At 37.4% G+C, this 23129-nt stretch overlaps 1 protein-coding gene across 1 annotated transcript in view; it reads left to right on the forward strand.

Annotated features, from left to right (window-relative positions):
- Positions 1–23129, forward strand: part of ITGBL1 (integrin subunit beta like 1) — a 139488-nt gene that overhangs the window by 37715 nt on the left and 78644 nt on the right. The window contains exons 3-4 of the mRNA XM_032100139.1: positions 19075–19221; positions 22450–22572. Of these exons, the coding sequence (XP_031956030.1) occupies positions 19075–19221; positions 22450–22572 (270 nt within the window). The remainder of the gene's footprint in view (positions 1–19074; positions 19222–22449; positions 22573–23129) is intronic.

The raw sequence follows: 23129 nt of genomic DNA on the forward strand, positions 1-23129 counted from the left end.
AGGAATGCTAAATTGCTTCCAATGCAGTTTGCCTGTGATGTATTTCTAAAATGAACATAAACTTCTTTTCCTAACCAATAATTTATGCCCACAAAATGTAAGCCCCCCTGCTTGCGTGGGCAGTCAGCTCCATGGGAGAAAAAAATCCCAGCATTTTGGGGAAGCTTTTTTCTAGGATGTACTGAGCACCTCTCGAGAACGTTGATTTCAGTTGGAATTAACAAAACACACAATTGCTTTTTAATGCACAAAATTAGGGTCTTGAAAATCAGCACCCCTATTCACTGTGAGGGGTGTGGATGTAGGAAAGGAATTTAGCCAGTCTTTTCAGTAGGTTCAGCATTTGCTTCATCTCTGTTCCATCCTATGGACACTGAAGTGAAAGAGAAATGATTATGTGTTTGCAGTGGTGGACTGGAGAGATCACACGAAGACATCCTTCAGGATATTCCTGATACAGTACAAAGTAGCAATAACCAGTCATTTCAGATGAGAGAAAATAGTGTTTGAGTATTACATATGCATTTGGGTGAGCCATGTAGAAGAAATTAGAAACACCTGTGATAATTTACATCTGTTTGTCTGATCTTAAAGCCTTTCCAAGATTTAAAAAAATATCCACTGTCTAACTGGGATTAAACCAAGCCGTGTTCATAATGAATTCATGAAGATGCACATTTTCCAAGAAAATCACACTATTACACATACCTTTATTTAAAAATACTTGTAACAGAGAAAGACTTTATTAATTTATATTCAAATTAAAAAAAAACAACTTTATTTCATTATGATTTAACTGGATTTTTGGTTGTGGACCTCTATATTTTAGGTATCTACTAAAGACCCCAGCTGAATACATACTGTAGCTTTGTAGCTTTGATTGGCAGCTGTACTAAGAATGAGATACTGCTTTGCTCAGTGATTGTCATTCAGACATTCTTTGCAGAGAACATGAATTTGAACTAATGGCAAGAAAATTAAACAGTTCTTCTATTGATTTGTTAATTCTTCTTGTTATAAAGGCATTTCTTTTAGGGAAATTGCATTCTGTTTGGGAATATCTTCTGCAAGGCCTGAATTGATTCTTGATGTGATCACATCTCATCCTTTTGACTGACAAGGTTGACTCTTTCTGCCAAGGTTTTTTAATGTTTTTTTTAGTTGAATTTTCCATGTCATTGCTTTCTTCCTTCTTCTTTAATTTCTTTCTTTATTTTAAGTATATGCTTTAACAAATGTTTGTATTTTCTCACCTTCCCTTCTTTTGTTTCTTCTGAATCCTCTCTGTGGTCCACATTATATTCCAGTCCTTTCTACTCATCTTGTCCTGCCTCTGTCTCTCCTTGGTTTCTTTGTTTGTGCCGTCAGACTCTTTAATTTCTCCTTCATTTGCTTCTAGGTTCCTTACACATATTCTATTTAATACTGTCCTCTGCCTACCCCTACTGCCACAGCCACTTAAAGCAACTGATATTTTCACCCGGTTCCTATCCCTTCCTCCCCTCTCCAATACTATGCGTTCCCCTTCCAGCCTGTGCTTTTATCTTTTTTCTTTTTTCCGATGGGAAGCCTTGACTAAAGATATTTACTAAAAAGAAATATGTTCATCTTAGCTTTTAATTTTTAAGTACTATTTACAAAGTAGTTACATTGATCTTACATTCACATACACTTTTTTGTCTAAGCCATCACAGTCAGTCTTAACTTAATCCATATTCATAAGTGTCAGTGTTGGCATGAGTTCGTTGTCCTTGTCTAATCTATCTTTCAAATTGATCTGCTTCTTAGAACAACTAACATATCCATAATAAACAGACATTATTAATTTCTGTGATAATTGATTTTCCACAGAGTATGAAAGCTAGCCAGGTTGCACATTGAAAAAGCTCTGGGAAACAAAGCTGTGCTCCCCAAAAGGGGAACAGGGAAACTTGGAGTTGTTCATGATTTTCAAAACACTATTTTAACAGTTATTTATTGCATTATTCTTGGGTTTTGTGACTGTAGTAAGGTTTTTTTCCAAGTTAATTTTTTTTGTCTCTTTTTAAAAATTATATTAATAACCATTTAATTCTCTGACTACCCAAGGTCTTATTGTAACTAGAATGGGTTTGTGATTATGTCAAGCTTTAAAAGGCATGAATAACCAGCATGAACAGAAAAATTATGAGTGCAGTACACATTGTGTTCCTATTGGTGTGTCTCAGTTAGAAGCAGAAACAGCTTGTTTTTATCCTTGTTTTCTGAACTGTCCATACTAGTTCCTTTTAGAGTTTCTAGGCCTTTCATTCCCACCTTCTTCCTCAAAATGTTTTAAAAGCGTAGAAGTCCTAGGGAAAAAAAAAAAAAGTACTCTTCTATTATCAAGCCAGTTTGGTGAAAATTCTTTAATTGTTTGTCTCCTCTCTTTTTCTATTGTGTCCTTTAAAAGGTTCATTCTCTTAACCTCAAACTCAGAAAAACAATGACAGTCTTGTTTACTGAATCTGTAATTTTAGAGGGTTTTTTTCTCTTCTTTTTTTCATTTATTGCAACCAAAGTTCTTAGGAATTTTGTCTTTTGAAAGCTGACAGAGAATCTGCCTTTATGTCTGTGCATGTGAGAGATTTGTTATCAAAAGGTGCCTAACATCCTTTGTTAGAACAGCCTTCCTTTCTTGCTGCTGTGATTGAGCTTTTGAAGATCCTCTGATGGCTTCATTAGATGAGAGGACACCTCTGTCATGAGCAAGAGTGAAACCAGATATGAGAAAATCAATGTGAATTTTGCCATTGACTTCATCAGGCCAGTCTCCTCTGTATCCTTCTCTGTTTACAATACTCATTCTGTATGTTCTCTTCCATTCCTTCCTGGCTACCTACTCTCTAAGAAGGAAATGCACAGGGCAGAGTGTAGGGACAAGCCTACTGACTTATGTGATCTGAGTGTAAAGACAGGGACTGGCTCAGCTTGAATACCTTGGGAGCATTAGCTAAACTTACTTGTTTTACATGTCTTCCAGTATGTTTTATTCCTTATTTATAAAATGTGGGTAATTTTTTTCACCACAGTTTCTGGACATTATGAATGTAAATGGCCACACAAATGCCTAATAATAGATTGTGATATGCTAAGATAATCTGACAATAGAACTATATAAATATCTGAAATTAAAAGAATTCAGGACTTCACCTGAAATTACTTCAGAACTTTGGGATATATTCTTCCCTGTGCTTCAAACTTTGTAAGGACTAGAAAATGTCATTCAATTGTTTGGATTTTTTTTTTCTAAATTCATTACTTATTAGCACTACATTTAAATGTGCATTGAGAATAACAACATGAAGAGACTGAGAAGTTCAATTATACCACCCACACCTAGAAATAATCTTTTTGCACTAAGAATCTGGAACAATGTTTTAAATGCAAATAAAACAATCTGTTCACCTTCTATCTATTATGTTCTTTTAGTTGAGAAGATTTCCCTGATTTATTTTGAACCAAGGAATAAAAATAGAGTTAATTTCAGTTTGCCATGAATTGCAGTCTCTGGTATTTTAAAAATGTATAATACTGTGCTGATTACTCTTTGTTTAAAAGGATGGTAATCTGTGCATACTATCACAGTTGGAGCTCTGTTCCCACCTGCCAGCTATTTTCTCACTCTTTCTCTGGGCAAGGAGGGCTTTTTGTGTTGCTCTTTAAGTAATTTGATGCAAAGAATAAATATAATATCTCCTACTCTGAAAAAGCCTCTGCCCAAGTTTTCTGACCTTTTACAGAAAGGTCTGAGCACATTCACCTGCCCAATTATGGTGACGTACCCAAGGCACCTAAATTAGTAACTTATCTAGCTTACTAAGATGCCTACATTGTTTTTCAGACTGTGCTGTGCAGAGCTGTGAGGTGCTATGAACTACAGGTACATTTCTAAAAAAGGCAACTGAAGAAATCAGTTCTAATATGTATTTGACAAAATATATGAGTTTTCTGAAAACAATCACATGTTATCTGGGAAATGTCTAGGGGTCTAAAAGCAAGAATATTTTATATCCTGGTAGAGACTTCTTCTCTCCAGGCATAAGCTCTGAATCAAACCAAGCCACTTTCTGGGGCCACTGACCTTAGTGCTTTCATAATTGTCTCAAAATAAAATCTATCTATCTCCCTTTATATAATTATATTACTATATATAACTTATTTATATAAAACTTTTAGAAAGTGTCCAAAGAAGGTCCATTAAGATGGTGAAGGGCCTGGAGGGAAATCAGTACAAGGAGTAGCTGAGATCATTTGGTTTCTTCAGCCTGGAGGAGACTGAGGGGAGACCTCATTGCAGTCTACAATCTTCTCATGAGGGGAAGGGCAGGTGCTGATCTCTGTAGTGAGAAGTGACAGGACCTGAGGGAATGGTAAAAAGCTGTGTGAGGGGAGGTTTAGGTTGGATATTAGAAAAATATCTTCACCCAGAGGGTGGTTGGGCACTGGAACAGGCTCCCCAGGGAAGTGGTCACAGCACCAGCCTGACAGAGTTCAAGAAGCGTTTGGATAATGCTCAGGGACTTTGGACTTTGATGATTCTTGTGGGTCCCTCCCAACTCAGATTATGGTATGATTCTATGATCCATCTGGAAAAAAGTAAATTTTTTCATCCCCGCCACCTTCTTGTCTCTGGCAGTCTTCCTATTTATAAAGAAAGTGCAGTGAATTCTTAAGGAATCCTGTTTTGAATGCCTGATTTCTTCACCAGTCCTCCTATTATTCCACTTGCTGAGCCTTCCTTCTGATGGAATCAAGTCACTGGATGAGGAATATTTTCAGAAGTCAGGATGCTGCCGATCTAGACCTGACCTTATCTTGAAGATACTGCAATTGCAATATATTTTAGACTCTGTTTGCTCAGGAAAAAAATTTGCAAAATACCATATACCATGTTTTGGAAGGTGAAGTCTATTTTAATTTCACTAAGGAGCCAGTGCACCACTTGGTAAATTGGTAAGCCTGTACTTTGGAGAATGTGTTAACAACAGGTGCTGCAGGAGGTTTGGCTGGACTGTAGAAAACTTGTCAACCTGAGGCATGTTCTGGGAAACAAGATCCATCTTTATTTTTCTGAACTTCAGATTCTTCTTAAAGCTGATAAAGAAAACACCATAATCTCTGAACAGATTAACTTTACAAATATTTATCTTTTCTAAAAGCATAGGGAAAAATTTTGGCAGTGTTGATTAGTATTCAAAAAGCAAGGGAAGAAAAACCTAATACCTAGAGTACAGTGGAGGAAGAGAATAGCCAAAACAAATCTCGAGAAGCCTTTGTTTAACATTTGGCAGTAGATAAATGTGGGCGCAACTTTATATGCTCAGAATTGTGTTTCATTTTTCATCCATGCTGTTCATTGGAATGTTGAGGTATAACCCTTATATGTGTCCTTGGTGGTCAGATATTTTCAAAACTTTCTAGAACAAGATTTTGATGCACCCATGTTTTCTGCTCTATTAACGGTCTATTAAAACTATGCGCCATGCTGTTTGTTTTTAAATGTTAGTGCAAACTTGAATACTCCTGCTTTATACAACTCTTATTTTTGTACTGAGTTTCGCCCATATGCTAGCAAAAGTTTTGGAGACGTTAGTGATTCAATTTCTGGGATTACTAGCTGGTATTTAACAATTTAAATTGTGACAAGCTGCTGTTTCCCATTTCTGTTTTCTGTGTTGTATATATCTGCATTGTTTTGAAGAGAAAGGCACCAGATTTCCTGCCAGACATAATTCTAGAGGACGTGGTTAATTGTATTTATCATCTTGAGCTATAGGAAGAATGTGCAATCCCTTAATTTCCTCCAAATGTAAAAACACCATTTTAATGCCATTAAATAAAATTATCCATTTCAAATAATTAACTATATTTATCATGAAATGATGGATAAATTGTTTTGTAAAGCTGTGCCGGTTTGGCCAAATTTAGAAACATATCCTCTGAGAGAAGGCACAACCACCCCTCCCCCACACCAGGTTCGGGAAAAAATAAATTTTCCACAAAGGAAAGTGAAAGAGATAAAAACTATTTATTTAACAAACACATGGGAAAAGGAAAATAATGCTAAATAATAAAATCTCTCCCTGTGGAGAAAAAACCTGGGAAACTGTTAGAGCCCTCCCTTTGGTTTCCTCAGAGCTGGGGCTTGGCCCAGGGCCAGGCCCTCTGTGCCCGATGGAAAGTCCTCCCGATGTGTTCTGATATTGAAGCAGTCCAGCAGAAAAGGGAGAAAATCCGAAAATCCAGGGAAGGAAAAAAGTTCAACTCTCAGTCTCTCTCGGGAGAAAAAGAAACTGAACAACTGGCCAGAAACTGACCTGGGAGCAGCAAGCCGGGTGCTTCCTCGCTCCCCTGCCGCAGCTGGGGAAAGTCGCCATCTCTGTGTGACCTTGAACAAGCTGCAAACTGCTTTGAAAAAGTTTTGCTCAGTTTTTCCTTCCCCCTCTCAGGCTCAGTTTAGAAGCACAGAAAGGCACAAGAATTAATTTCTGGGCATAGGGCAGCGATGTGGGATACACATCATAAAGTCACCCCAACACACATACACAAAACTTTGATAACAAATATTAGAAATCTATCATTAACAGATAATACTAAATGTAATTCTTTCAGATAAGAAAGCACATCATCTAGGAGATCCTGAGTTTGAAAACAGAAGTCTTTGTATCACCAGTCGGTCATTTCTTAAGCACAATTACTGAATAACAATACCTTTCACAATGCTGATGGATTTCTTTTAAGTGTAGTCATTGCAGGAGGCAATGCAAAGGAGATACAACATAAAGTTTTTAGCTTCTGACTCAATGGTGGCTACACGGTCACCAAACAGGCCTTGTACAGTGCATTGGCTTTAATTAGGTATAGGTTCTCCTGTGTGCAGCTCAGTTTTGTGCCAGGCTTTTAGTTTTGACCCTTTGGCCACTAGGTCTACCATGCTGTAAATAATATCTGACTCATTTTTGTACTCCATGGAGTTGTCTTGCCCAGCTGACTTGTTCCATGTAATGTTTCTGTAACTGGCATGTTCAACGGAGACTTGTTTGACCAGCAGATAACCAGAAAATGGTAGAATGTCTGGGATTTCATTAGAGAATGCTCGATAATTGTAACACACCTGTTCTAGAGTTTGTTGTGAATCCCAGTAATAAAGGCTCTCGGACTCCATAAGGTATTGTTTAAAATACATTTTGCTGGAGACAACACGAGAAGGATAAAACGAGTAGCACAGATCTCCTTAAGCTGTGCAGCATCAGAAGGACTTCTAATCAAGGCATGTCAAGCTGCCTGATTATCTGTCCACATTGAGGTTCACCAGTGTGATGGCCTTCAGACCTCTTATAAGATTTTCTTAGAAGTAACCACTATGGGTCATTCTGACTGTCAGGCAAAAAGATGTTCACATGACAACTTCAAGACCAAGGCAAAGCTACACAGGTGGCCACTTATTTCATACGTAGCAGATCAAAAGTTACAGAGCTAATCTGAGCTCATCCGCTCCTTAAAGCAAGTTTTTGGTGTCAACCTGTGCTCTATGTAAGCTGCAATACCAGCTGGATTCATTTTGAATGTGCAATGTGTATAACATAGCTCTACTCCTAAATAACTTTCTGATTTATTTTTTTTCCCCTCAGAGCTCTGATACACTGGCAACATTTGGTTTGTGCTTAGCTAGGTATATTTTAGCCTTACTGTCTGTAGCTATCTCTTCAGTACTAATGACACAGGCATTTGGAGGCACAGTTTTTAATAAATCTATGTGGCCCTTTTTTTTTGAAAATAAAAAACTATGCAGAATTTGTGGGTTTTTCAAAGGGAGATGGTAGTATGTTTAATCTCACAGGGAATCAGAAATTTCTCTTCAGTCAGGTTTGCTTCATTGCTTTTAGGCTTACAGAGCCCAAAAGGTCATGTGTAGCCACGGACCATGGAAAGAGCCAGTGAAGGGTATCTGGGACAACATTTTTTAGTCAACCTGAAGTACATGGCAAACTGACTAGACTCAGGAAATGGGGTTGTGCTGGCTTTTTTGGGGATGATTTTCCTTCCAGTAGTTGGATGTGGCTGTATCTGTGCTGGAAACAGTGTTGACAACTCAGGGGTGTTTTAGCTGTTGCTGAGCAGTGCTTGCACAGAATCCAGGCCTTTTCTGCCTCTCGCTCCACCAGGGAGCAGGCGGGGGATGCACAAGGAGTGAGGAGGGGACACAGATGGGACAGCTGGTTCCAGCTGACCATGGGGATATCCCATATGGTGTCATGCTCAGCATATAGAGCTTGGGCAAGGAGGAGGAAGGGGGAATGTTAAGAGTGATGGCGTTTCTCTTCCCAAATCATGTGTGATGGAGACCAGCTTTCCTGAGGATGGCTGAACACCTGCCTGCCGGTGGGAAGTGGTGAATGAACGCTTTATTTTGTCTTGTTTGTGTGCACAGCTTTTACTTTACCTATTAAACAGTCTTCAACCTCAACCCACGAGTTTTCTCACTTTTACCATTCCAGTTCTCTCCCCCATCCCACCAGGGTTAACTTCTCTGAAAGTTATCTCATGGAAAGGAATTGTTCATCTCTCAGGTATAATTTTGTTTGATATGTGCAGTATCTGTGCAAAAGTCTACACTGGGAAAGTAATATATGGAAAAGCAGTCTTCTAGAGAAGCCAAAGAATACTTGCTCTGCCTATTTGAAGACCTTCTTACTCAAAAGTTGATTATTTTTGTTCTAAAAAAAAAAAAGAAACCATTTGGTTAAAAATAAGTAGGAAATCTTTTACAGAAAAATTGAATTATTAATGGAAACCTTGACTGTAGACTGTTTTGATGGATAAAACTAATTTATCTCTGTCTCCCTGAGATATTTATATCATCTGTCTAAACAGCGTGAGTCACATTTAAAATGATATCAACTTGTGCCACCTCCAGTGTAACACACTGGAGCTGATTCAGCTGAGTGTTGCTTTCCTTCATTTGATTCATTCACAATATCCAATTGATTTTTATTAAAATTGAGTCAGTTCACTTTACAGGGAATTTGAATCCATAGCCAAGAGGGAGAAAAAGACATGTCACTGAGCAGCGGTATAATTTATTTTCTCTTGTCTTTTGGACCTTCTTACTACAGGTAGAGAAAAAATGTGTGTTGTCTTTGATTCTTGAGTTATGTGTATGTATACATAGGCACAAACTTACTAATTACACATGTGTAGTAATAAAACATAGGTTTTTTTTTTACAAATACAACTGTGGGTTTTATATACACTTCAAGTAAAAGACTCAAGCTATGAAAGACCATTTGGTCTCAGAGCACTGTCCAGTACATAGGTGTGCTAAAAATATGTATTACCTGTCATGTGTTGCAACTGGAAACAATGAAATTGGAGTAGAAACATTTGGAAACCTTTTATATCTTGCTTAATTTTTTTTTCTTTTAAACAATTATGAAAAAATTATTTCAGAATTTGCCATGAAATGAACTTCCAAAAACATTTTTTAATGTCATCTGGAACTCTTTGATATTAAAAAGAATTATTACCTATTGTACTGTTTTTGTGTTTATTTGCTGAAAGCAGTCATTTCTAATGCCTTGTTAGGCATTTAAGTGGAAGACGGATGGAGATGTAGAAAGGGCTACACAACTGTATAACCCAACACAAAGAGTTGTGTGCAGAGAAATTTTAAGAGCACAGGAGACAATGGCACCTATATGTCTCTTGCTGAGACAGATATTTGAGGGGGAAAATTTTTTTAAAATTTATATGGAGTCATAGACTGTGTGAAAGAGTGAAAATACTTCCTGGCCTCTTTCAGAAACTTTTGTTCTGAAATTCTAAAATATAGGATTATAATAGCATATATTAAAAAAACAGTACTATGACCAGTATATGCAATAAAAACCTTTTATAAGCATTACTTTAGTTTCTAATCTTGTCAGTGGAATTGCAATTGCCAGTAAGTATAGTTTTAAATTCCAAGACTAAGTAAAATCATTCATGATGACCTCTTTGGGCAGAGAAAGACAACTACAGTCTCAGTACTAGAGACTATTCATGCCTTCCAGGGGGGAGCAACTTTTTTTATTTTACTTTTTGTTTTATTTTTTAAATTTCTAGCCTATTTTAATTTCTAAAGATACTGATTTTAAGGTATTTTTTGATCTGATCCATAGTTTCTTATTTATATTAGTGTATTTATTTAATACATGCATGTATCGTGTTGATGCAAATTTTAAGTGTTTTCTTAAAATACTCTTCTGCAAATGCTAATGCTTTTAATCTCCAAATTTAGCAATAGTACTTTTAAATCAGCTTATCTGCACAACTTGTATTGAGAGATGATTAGAAGATTTAAAACCTTTTGTTTTCACATTGACGCAAGTCAACATGAAACAATGATGTTATTGCTATAAATAATATTGTAGAGTACGGATAATAGTCCCTGTGTCTAGTTGATTCATAACCTGAAAATTAAATACCATCAGCATTCATGCCTTCACACCTATCTCTGGTAATTTTTCTGTATTTTAATGTGGGTTCTGATTGATTTTTTCATTTTAAAACCCTATTTGATATTTGTTTACTAAAACATTATTCTAAGCAATCCCTGCAGCACACAGCACAAGTGCAAGAGAAATTTTTTTGCTTTTTCTTAGAAAGTATCTACAGTAGTTTATTTAGGTTTTATCCATACCTCTGTTGGAATTTTGATTTAATGACATTTATAATGTTTTCATTGTTAAAGTGCTTCCAGTAATGACTAGATTGAAATGATTTGTCATCAGTTTTCATTTTAACTCTGAAAGTTCATTTCAGATAAATTTAAATACAAGTGGGGAATCCAATCACTAGAGTGCTGAGAGGCAGACTCTGCTAGAGACCTTGTGTGCTCTTGTCAGAGTGACTCAGTCACTCAGGCTGCCCACAGCCCAGTGCTCAGTGGTTTTGTCTGTTACTCAGGGCTACTTCAAGGTCGGGATACCCTAAATAAACACAGATAAACTGGTTTAATGTGAGAGCATTTAAGTTCCAGTGTCGTAAGTTTTCTTTTCATTTTTAATAGCCTTTTGAGAAATAAATAAGGTTAAATTTCTTTTCTTCCTTATAGGTCTCTGGGCCTATTGTGTTGCTTTTAAAATCTCTGATGAAATTCTTATCAGCACTGAGGCTTGTTGATAAAGGAGCTTCAGTGACAAAATTGGCTTGAAATGTTCTACTATCATTAGGCAGCTTTTCCCTTGAAATCTCCCCCTGGCTTTTTTGAGCATTATTTCTAAATTCCAACCAGTCCCCTTGGTCAATCCATAGTTTAACCTCATCTTGTCATCACAGGGAGAGTAACAAGAGGTTGATGTGAAGGAGGAGGAGGCAGTATTTTTGTGAAAACCCCAGCATTGCTGAACCTCCTTTCAGCAGGGGCAGAATCCCTTGGGCATACTGCAAAGGTCAAGAAGACCTGGCTTTTGCTGGAGGTAGTGCAACACAGACAACCAAGACCCCAACCCTAAAAAGAGATTAATTAAACATACAGGGATAGAGAAAAAAAGTAGTAATACCAACTTTCTTCTTATTTTTTTTCCCCCTGAAACTGCAACTCTAACAATTCTGAAAAGGAGATTCAGAGAAATGCTTCATCTGAATTCCAGGCACAGTTATTGAGAATCTCAAATGCAGCTAAATAGAATAGTCTTTTTTTCAAATCCTATCTTAGTATAACCTGAAATGTTTTCACTAGCTTTACATTGGTGTAAAGTAGCACAATCTATTTCACTAACTACTGGAAAGAAAGTCATCCCGTTGGAAAGAAATATTAAAAACATCTTCACTGTGCTGGTCTAAGTTGAAAGTGCAGAACAATTTTTAATTTTTTTTCCAAAGTTGTCAACTGTTACAACTTAATCATGCTTCCTATCTAATATCCCAGTCGGAATCTGGAATCCATAACAACAAATTCTTCATATTTCTTTACCTATTTAGTGACTTGATTTTTTTAGATTTGAAAAGCACTTCAGGAATCACTCAGGGGTTGCTAAAAATGCATAGTAATGTGCCCAATTCATTTAGCATGCCAGCTGCTGATTTTCTTCTGATGACTGACTTCATGCTTGAGAGAGAAATCCTTATCTTAGTATAAGCATCTCACCTGCCTGTAGAAAATTGATTCCATTACAATTTTAAAATAAGAACTGCCCTCAATTGTGTTCTTACATAGAATAATTGGGCTTTAGTTATCAAAAATACGTGACAGCAAGGACATCTGAGTGTATTTTAATGCCTGGTCAAACAGCCTGGATCTTTGCACTCAAGTAAGACACTTCTTTTGAAGTGAAGGTTACTCTGCTATAACTAATGGTTACTTTGCTATAACTAATGTGGCACAACCACATAAATAGGTATTATTCCAAAACCAGTATTTCCAGTTGTGTTTACTTAATGAACCAAGAATTTATTTAAAAGCTTTGGCAGTTTAGTAAGTGCATGACCATAGTTTCACAGTTCCTTCTGGACAGGGAGTGCTCTATTCATCTTGCTGAGAAAAATGGTGACTACATGTAATTTCAAAGGTAGTATGTTGCCTCATTTGGCTGTTTGTTTTCAAATTAGCTACCTCTAGTCATATGTAACATCTGAAAGCTCTCTTAACTACCAAGAAGTTTATCCTTACCAAAATTTCTATTACAAAGTCAATTACCAATTTTTGCTTTGTAAAGAAGAGTTTTTAAGCTCATCCCTTGGACTCCTGGTGATGTTGTCGTGTGCTAGAGGTTATCCAGAAAATGAAACATACAGCAGTTGAACCCAGTCACCTTTCTTCCAATTCAAGCTCATAACATCAAGATCAGTCTTTTATTATTTTTGTTCCCTGTTAAGAAGTCTACATTTTTGTGCCCCACCACTGCTCTGTAGAAAAGATAGTCATGGCAGATAAACATGCATACATTCTCACACGCACTTACCAATAGCATGGGAGGTGACAAAGAAAGTAGTTTGTTTTGACTGCTTTCATTGCCTATGGAAAGTTTAACCACAAGGATGTAGCAGATTTCAGTCACGGCGAACATTAGTCTGTCGCTAGCCGGCCGCTGCAGCTTTGCGGTGCCAGAGTGCGGGTGCTGCCACCTTCCTAAAAGCGTCTCCAAAGTGAAGCCGCTCGGCAGGATCACCACACACTCACACGCGCGTGCACGCACACACGGATAGCTCCACTAATATGAGTCGACAGCAAAGAGGCAGGAAGGGTCTTCGTATGGGGTTCCACAGATGAGGTTTATTGCAGCCACACTGTGAAGGGGTCCAGGTTTAAGTATGGGAGTGGATCAAGCATCAAAGACCAATGATCTGAGGGCACGGGGGTGGTACACAGGCGGGACTAGGGAATGGGAGCCAATGGGGAAACTCTGGGAGAGTGGCAATGGGGCAAGGGCCAATGGGGGGAACCTGGCATGGGGAACCTTCGAGGGCATGGGACATATAAGGTAACAAAGGGGCAGAGGGGCCACAGGCCAACCAGGGAAGGAGAACTGGGGGAGATTAACATAACCGAACAGAGCATCCTGGGAGAAGCCTTTTCTGTTCACCCTAAGCTGGGAAGGATCTTTTGGTACTTGGGACTGTCCCACCAGCGGACTCTCTTTGTTCCTTGATACCACAGGCTCACTGGCCACCACACATTAGTATGTAATAAAAAAAGTTAATGAAAACGGGTACAAAGGTGGAGGGAATCTTTTCCAGTAAGACGCACAAAAATTACAATAGCACTACTGAATGCTGCAATTTCTGTAGACATATAAAAATGAAAGCAACATTCAGACTTAGTTTCTGGTCCATCCAATAATTATTTAATGTAATTGTTTTTATAAACTGATGCAGTTCAACCTATAACTAGGCTGACATCATGCTCCTTTTTTATTCAAAGTGTGTCAGAATAATTAAAACCCGACATAAAATATTGTATAGATGAGTGAAGCAAAAGAACATAAATTAATCTGTATTTGCATGCAAGTGTATCTAGTGATGCATCGAACTCCAAAGTCCCAGCTTCCCAGCAGTTTAGTGAAGAAAGACGGACAACCTCTGAGGACTGTTCAGCCTACACAGGACCTGAGTCACTCTGCAGAAGTGCCTGTCTCTCATGATGGATTACAGACAGAGCTCAGCAAAAGCAGGCTTCCAAACTGATGCCCTGAATATGTGCAATACAGATGTGGATTCAGAACTTTTCGTCAGAGATTTTACCTTTTTACCTTTGCTCTTGCACCTGTAGGCATGCAAATATATGGTAGAAAAATATTTTTAGAAGGCACTTGGGTTGAGGTCAGGTGTCTAATCACAAAAGTATGTGATCAGAGCCTAATGCTTGTGGTTTAAATTACCATCTTTCTGCTCAGATGATTTAATTCCCAACCAGTTGTAACTTTCTACGTGGTTAAAATTCTTCACGTTTTCCCTGGGAAACTTGACATCAATCTTCCAAGGTTTAGAGACCTAATGGCAGTTTTAAAGGATAAACTGGGCTCAGGACCATATCACATACACTGTGTGCATAACTTCAGATGTGGATTTGTTACTGGTTCCGGTCCCTAATGATATCTCTTCAATGGGCACATCTCAGACACTCGTCAGCTAAAGGCTTAGTCACGCCATCTTTCCAGGACTGATGTCAATATGCAGTCATAGTCTTCTTGTTGTTTCCAACTGGAGAGATCTTAGCCTGTGACATCATTTCCTTGCCCCTAGTGTGTGATCCTGTGCTTGTATTTCCAGTTTCAATCCACTTTTACTATTTCAGTCCTTCAGATTGTCAGTCCAGTTATTTTTGTATGATCTTTCATCTTCACCTCTTTAGTGAGGTTTTAGAGGTTTGTTATTGCCAAATGTTGTTGGTGTTATCTGAATTTTTGTATCAGTATCAGTAAAACACCCACAGTTCCAGAAACATCATTTGAAACATAGCCAGTCATCATCCTCTGTTCCAGTAATATCCTCTTTTGTCCTAATGTTGTTTCCTTCCTTTAAACAACGTTGTGATTCTTTTGCATTTCTAGAGCATTTTATCCAGAATAATTTTTCTTTTCTTGAATGGCATTGTATCCAACATACATGATCCTATCACATGGATTTCATATGTTCCTTTTCTTACAATATTCATTATCTCATAAAAAGATATGCCAGGCTGTTTTGGCATAATGATAGTCTATTTTGGGTTAAAGCTGTTATTTCTTATATTCCATTTTCATTACTTCAGTGTCTCTAGCTATGCAATGCTTCATAGTTTATTTCAAACCCTGGCATAGCTCATGAGGTCACAGGCACTTGTTTTTATGTTGTCTGGATCATGTTCACTCCTTTTGCTTAAAAGAAATAAAAACTAGGTTTTATTTTTCAGACAGTTGATTTCCAGCCTGATAGATTCATTAAAAGTCTTTGTTGTTGAACTGCCATTTATTGTAAAAGTATTTTAAGTACTCTCAAATGGAGATTATGGGGTCTTGGCCTCTAGGTCTAGACACTTCCTTAAAAATAGTTTTATGTCTTTGTTTTCTTCTCATCTTAGATGAATAATTTTCATTCCCACAGAGCATGTCATTAGCCACACTGCATTTGCTACTGGTAGTCAACATCCCCATATTAATTTTGTTTTGGACTGCCTGTAAATTGTCTTTAATCTTAACTGGGTTTTGCTGCTTGGTGAAGCCACTCTTTTTTCTGTTTTCTTTTTATTTGGATGATGAAAGTACATTTTAGAACTTGCAATTTTGCAAGATATGACCCTGCCTAACATTTTCTGTTCTCACTTTCTTCATGTATTTTCTGACATCTGACAGTTTTCCTAGCATATTAGTTTTATGTTCCACTGTACAAGCTTTCTGCATAATCTGGATATACTCTCTGAGATGACTGCTCATTTAGTTAGAAATGGAGCCCTTTGTTATGAAAGGTTTCTCCACATGTTTGAAGCTGCAAGTTTTTCACAGTCCACAGCCAGTCTTTTTCTTAAAGGAATTACCGCTTTTTCTTGAGTCTTCCTTATTTCCTTGTTTTCTATTTTTTTGTTGATGTTGTTTTGTTGGGTTTTTCTTTAAAGTGAGGTTCTGATTTATTTATGTTTAGCATTTATTTGTGTAACAGCTATTCTAAAAAAATTAGAATGAATGTGTCATCATTTTGGGATACAGCTTTCTTCACCAACTGTTTAGTGAGGTCTTATACTTCATTTCTCTCATGTTATGTGTCACATCCTCAAATACCTGGGTCTACTCTTTATTGCTAGAATTTATTTTCTGGGAAGCTTCAATCTCACCTCATAATTTTCATAGTGCTAGTTACTCCTTATTTACTATTTCATAATACTATTTGATTTCTAAATAATGCAGAAATTTGTACGCAACAAATGGGATCCTACAAAAACCTTTCTGAAAGAAATCTAAACCCAATGAGAAAACTGTGCTTTCTTTAATTTTCTTACAGTTTATCACCTACTTGATTTATACTTCATCACATCATTATTTTTGCCATGAGGAAGACAATAATATTGGTACACGTGGGTAATAAGAAGAGGATTATGTCAAACTGATTTGCAGATCTACTGCATCCTCCATGTGACAGGGAAGATGCAGCAAAGTATACAAGCTATTGCAGGCAGTTTTATGGCCTTCTATGCTTCAGTATAGTCCTCTCACCCAAATTTTTGGGCAGAATGTTGCCATTGCTTTACGTTTTAAAAAAAAAAATCCAAATGGAAAAAGTGATATATTTTAAGGGATGGTCAAGGTGAAAATCACACGTGTAATCTTACAAATTCATATTAGTTAGATTCCTGACAATTTCTTTCAGTTGCACGCAAGTGATCTTCCATTACTTCTCAAAGTTTAATTAATTTCTTTTCTTTTGTATTTTCTTGTTAAATAAAGCCAAGAAACTGCTCTGTATAACCACTTTCATGAAAGTATTTTATTAATCTTCTTTAAATAGGCTGTGTGCATTTTAAGTGAAATTATTGTTTTCCCTTCATGCATCATGTGTTAGATTAGTGCATCTCTGTCTCTAACTGAGAGAGGTTATGCTGGACCATTGGTAATAACTTATAAGGAGTGACTTCTGCCTTACTCTGTCATTCAGACATGGGAATGGGAAAATGAGTCCTACTTTTATCAGAATATCTTTTTTTCACCAGCAGACATCAAACTGTTAAATCACAAGTGTGTCTCATATAGAGAATGCAAAGTCATAGTGACAAGTAATCCTTCAAAGGAAGGAAAACAGTTATTTTTTTTCTTTACTTTTTTTGTAAGCTGCCCTAGGATTCACCACCACTTGTCTGTCGGTGAAGCAGAGTAGCCACTAGAGTAGGTTTTTTATTCTGTATTTTATAATTTTTTTTCTTTTCCTTTACCAATGGAGAGTTATTCAGCAATTTTTAAGGTGGCAATTCATGTTCTAAAACAAGAACTAGCATGTTCTCTTATGGTTTTGGTTTATGTGTTTTGCAGCTATTGAACTATCATGTCTTAGGACCATATTGGAAGGCAAGCAAAGTTTTATTGAGCAACAAAAGAGACTACCTTTTCTAATTAAAATTGTGTATTTACAATAGTTATTTAAATTCCTTCTTACTGGCAGCAGACTGAGGTTGTGTTTTTCAGGCTGTTGACTCTAACCGCAATGCGTTAAAAATAGACCGCAATTAGATTCTGTTTTTAAGATGCAGTGATAGGGAGGGAATCTTCTGTAAATCAAATATATATTCAAAAGATATTTATTTTAAAATTGAATGCCCTAATTTAAAAGAGTTGAAACTGTTTTCACATTTACTACCTAAAATTGTATAGGAATGCTAAAGAATGAAGTGATAAAAATTTGCATCTGGAAGTTAGTGTGAGAAATGATACCTAGTATGCAACATAAGTAGTGAAAATTGTCCAGGCTCTCAACCACCAGCACCCCCAAGTCCTTCTGGGCAGGGCTACTCTTGATCTGTTCATCCTCAGCCTGTGTTGATACCACGGGTTGCCCTGACCCAGGTGCAGCACCTTGCACTTGGTCTTGTTAAGCTTCATGAGATTCCAAGGCACCTAATTCTTGAGCCTGTCCTGTGGATACAAAAATGCTTCTAGCAAGGATTTTCTTGCTATTTTCTAAGTCCGTGAGAGACTTTTCTCTCTCACAGAGATGGTAGCAGAGTTCTGTAAAGAATGAAACACTTGCAACCTTGAGAAGCCTTGTTTATACTATAGTAGAAAAATATTTCGACAATGGATGTTTTAGGATTCTAGCCAATCACTCCCAAGGGGTGGCTGATCCTTGTCCAATTACACTATGAAGAAAAAAGTCTATAAAAGAGTTTGTAAAATAATTAAATAAATCAATCTTGCTGCACAGTTCCTGCCTGCTGGATCTTCTCTCCTCCTCCCTAAGGCTGCGGGACACGGTGATGTACCCTAGGGCATTTTTAATACTGTCCAGGTCCCTCTGGATGGCATCACATCCTTCAGGTGTGTCAACTGCACCACTCAGCTTGGTGACACCTTCAAATTTGCTGAGGGTGCACTTGATCCCTTTGCCTATGTCATTAATGAAGATATTAAATAACACTGGTCCCAGTACAGACCCCTGAGGGACTCCAGCTGCCAGTGGTGTCCTTCAGGACTCTGAGCAGTGGATCACTGCCCTCTGGATGTGACCACCCAACCAATTCCTTTTCCACCTAACAGTTCACCCATCAAATCCATCTCTCTCCAATTTAGAGAAGGATGTTGTGGGGGACTGTGTCAAAGGCTCTACGAAGTTCAGATAAATGACATCTGTAGCCCTTCCCTTGTCCACTGATGTAGTCACTCCATCATAGAAGGGCACAGGTTAGTCAAGCAGGACTCCCCCTTGGTGAAGCCATGTGCTGGCTGTCTCCTTTCTATTTTTTATTGTATATGAACTATGTTAAGTTAATCTGTTAGTCATGTTCATTTAACAATGTAATTGATGTAATCTATTTTAAAAGCTGGATAAGAAAATACCACTTTCTGAATGAAAAAATAAGGGACTTGACACACTCTTTCCTTCCTTTGCTAGGCCATGGAAAGTGTGACTGTGGGAAGTGCAAATGTGATGAAGGCTGGTATGGTGAAGCTTGTCAGTATCCAACTACTTGCAATCTTACATGGAAGAAAAGCAATGAAATGTGCAAGAATTCTCAAGATATCATCTGTTCTGGTGCAGGTAAGATGTCTTTTGTTGCTTTTGATACCTTAGTGGTCTCCCAGTGTTATCTTGAGAATCATTGTCGTTTCTAACTAGTAATTTTGTAGAGTATGTTTAAGAGACTGAGATATAACTGTATGTATACTAAAATGTTTAATTTTCCTAAAGGCCTGTTTCTGTGCATGTAATGTACACTGATTCAGAACACCTACTTTAGTACTCTGGTTTATCCATAGCTGTTTTGATTTGATGAGACTCCAGCTGTGTCATTTCTATTCCTCATCAAAATGTTGTGATAATGGCATTATCACAGGAAATGATGTAATTTCTATCATTGAGGAGGTATCTTTTCAGCTTTTTACCGGCTAGCGCTCGTAGTTCAATGCCTTAGAAAGCCTTGAGCAACCTAGAGAGGTAGCACGGGCAATCCAGCATTTCAGTAGCTCTAAAATCGGTACCTGTATCAGCTGCAAAGCTGATACCACCAGCAGAAGCAAAGAGGGAGAAATACAGCTCTCTGCTTGCCTAATTTCCCGCAGTTAGATGCTTTCAAAAAGAAACAGGCGACAAGAGACGTTCGCAGAAAGAGTTGCAAAGCCAGAGAGGGCGGGACCTCCCTTGATCTTCACTTTTATTGGGAGAAGGGGAAAGGGGCGGACTGGGGGTGGACCCGGTGTGAGCGGCCAATCAGACACTGCTGAAGAGTCTGAGTTACATTTGGCTTTGCCCATGGTTGGAACAAAGGAGCTCAGAGCACGTGGCAGAGGCAAGTGTCTTGGGGAGGGGAGGGGAAGCTCAGAACAGGCAGCAACAAATCATGTGTTTGTGTTTACAGAATGAAGAAATGGCATTTGCAAATATATTTCCCAGACATTTATAAACGGTACAATTTTTTGAAACACTTTTAAATTGTACCTGTGATTATTAAAATAGTGTGTAGAAGATACGCTGAATCATTTAAAGGAGCATTTCCGTCTTCACTGTTTTGATTTGGTAACAGTCTCTTCTGTAATTGTTTGGTTTTATAACAGTCCTGACTTAAATAGAAAGCCCTTTCAATAAAAAAACCCCAAAACCGGAGGAAAACCAAATGGCTTTTTAGAAAACTTCATTGAAGAATGGTACATTTTAAAGGGCATTTTCTACCAATCAAGTTTTGAGACCAGAAATTGCCTTCTGGTTTTTCCATTACATTGATCTCCAAGTGAAAGACTGTTTCAAGAACCGCACTTCTGCTCACTATTGCTGGTCTTTAATTTCTGTTGAGTCCATACATTTTCATGCAACTGAATTTGTCACAAGTTAGTTCCTGACATGAGCAAAGGATCCCAAGGATTTGTGGGACTTGTTACATAGAAGCTGGTTCTCACAACAGGATAAGAAACCAATTTAACATAAAACTATTAGTATGCAGCATACTGAGTAAATGATACACTTAATTTATGACAATAGATGTATGAAAGTTGTGATCAAGAGAGACATGAGAGATAGCTAAATGAGAAACTGACTCTCAAAAATAAGTATAGTTCATGGTATTTAGTCAAAGTTCTTAAAAAAGAACCTATTTCTTTCCTTGGTTAGAAGTGGCCCCCCAGTCTTCACAGGAAAATGAACATAGCATAATAACCACTCCAAGTAGCTAAGGGGGAAGTGTTTGTGGCATCATGAAAAGAATAAATGCTTTTACATTAAACAGGACAGGAATTCCAATGAGACTGACTAAGGAGTTTGGGGTAACTTTGATGGGCTGTAGCCATATGTATTTTGTCTTGGTGAGATTGCTTTTTGATTTGCTACTAGCGCTGTCATTAGGGTCTGAGCTCTGTTGTGTAATTGCCAATAAAAGATAGGAAGGGATGACATGAGCTGTTAAAAATCAGTGCTCTGGTGTCACACAAATAATCATTTATTGTAATTTTTTTTTTGGTAATCAATCAAGATCCACCTAAAATTTCAGTTTTCTGACTCTGTTCCTTATCATTTGTCAGAGCAACTAGGGCATCTGCCTAAACTGAGTTGTCTATGTGAGCAATATCTGCTTTTGGCAACAGAAGGAATGAACATTTTTATGATACAGAGTCTCTCTGACCTGTTTAGATACCCAATATAGGAATCAATTTTCTGTTTTATCTTCTTTCTTGTTCAGGAATTGTCTGTAATCATAACTGTTTTCTCAAAAATTGCACTTGTATTTGTTTACCAAGCAATTGTTGAAAATAATTGTAGCCCTGTAAGTTACTTATGTTGTATTATCAGTTGTATTACTTTACTATATTAGCTCCTGCAAACATTTTAAAAATTTACTCTATTGGAATGGCCATGTCTGTCACAGAGTCCAATACTTCTCTTCTTTGGATTACCGTGATGTTTATTAAAAGTTCTGCTATGCTTGTAAGGGTAAAACATCAACTGGTTTCTGCAATCTTGTGTAATATCAGCATAAAACTTATATTTTGGAGAACTTCTTTGGTGCCAATAACCGTGTTTTCTAAAATACATATGGAAGTCATGTGAAGAGTATGAATGTTGTGAATTTTTAAAAAATCTCTACTAGCTGACCACAAGGCCCCAGTAATGGCATACTGCACAAAGTTCCTACCCTTTCAATTTTAATAAAGGTAGGGACAGAGGTAGGGAAAAGGGGTTTCTTATATGAATGGCATAGTAATACTTCTGTTTCTAATGTCATTTTAATGCATTTGTGATTTTTTTTGGACTGTGGAACTCATTCATATGTTTATTTATGGCCCCAGGTCAGATAGACCCTCTGAGGAAAAAGGGGGGATTCCTCTTTCCCAGGGAGCAATAAAACAATTTTTTCCTATTCAGGAGGGCAGGTCATGGAGGGAGGCAGCCACAGAGCTGAGGGGCAACCCTCCTCATAACACCAAGGAGCAAAAGTGTGACCAGATGAGAGGTGATAGAAGAGAGATCGGTTTACAAATCCATTTGCATTCTTTGCATTTCCTGAGTGTGCTGGCTTTTCATTATGTCAGAATGCTTTCTTTTGTGGTTTATGTTGTGAAAAAAACAGCTTTACACTTCCAAGGCACTTGAGTGCTCTATCTCTGTACAGCTAAGATTAGGCTTTTTGTTGATATGGATAATTTCTGTGTCTGTCTTTATTTGGGTGGATGATCTTTAGATTTCAGCCTTCTCAGAAATAAAATATGTACCATCTTGGACAGATTAATGAAACAATTTCTATAATCTGCAGTCATTGAGTAATCTCTTAAATGTTTACAGGCACATGTCAGTGTGGCAGGTGCAAATGTGCAAACTCAGAAGGAAATGGACTGGTGTATGGCAAATTTTGTGAATGTGATGACAGAGAATGCATTGATGATGAAACAGGAGAGATTTGTACAGGTATGTATCTTAATGAGTGCAAGAAAAATGATGAAGATTAATACAGGCTGTTATTTAATTGTGTGGTTCTATAAAATATTTTTACTGAATGTACGGCTTAAAAGTAACTCTATTTGCAAGACTTTAGATTGCAAATTGTAAGGGGAAATTTCAGATGCAAAAATGAACTAAGCATAAGGTTAAAGAACGAATAAATCCTGTGACACACTGCTCTTTTTGGAAGAGCTGCAAGGAGGATTGTACAGGATAATTCACTAAGGTAATTCATAGCTTAGTGTGTCTTTCTTGAGTAGAATATATGAGGAATGTGAGAACATTGTGGCACAGATGAGAGAGAGCAGAATGGACGACATACAAAAAAAAAAACCCAAACCAAAACTAGAAAATAGATTATTAGGAATTTTTTCAAGGAAACAAAAATTAAAAATATCAAGAATAAATGTAGGATGATAACTCAGAAGCAAGAAGATAAAAAGAGAAAGGAATGAGTAAGGAAAAAAATCACCTGCGACAGGAAGGCAAGAAAATAAGATGGAATGAACTCTGCTGATAGATAG

The sequence above is a fragment of the Corvus moneduloides genome, chromosome 2, assembly GCF_009650955.1.
Source record: "Corvus moneduloides isolate bCorMon1 chromosome 2, bCorMon1.pri, whole genome shotgun sequence".
Classification (NCBI taxonomy): domain Eukaryota; kingdom Metazoa; phylum Chordata; class Aves; order Passeriformes; family Corvidae; genus Corvus; species Corvus moneduloides.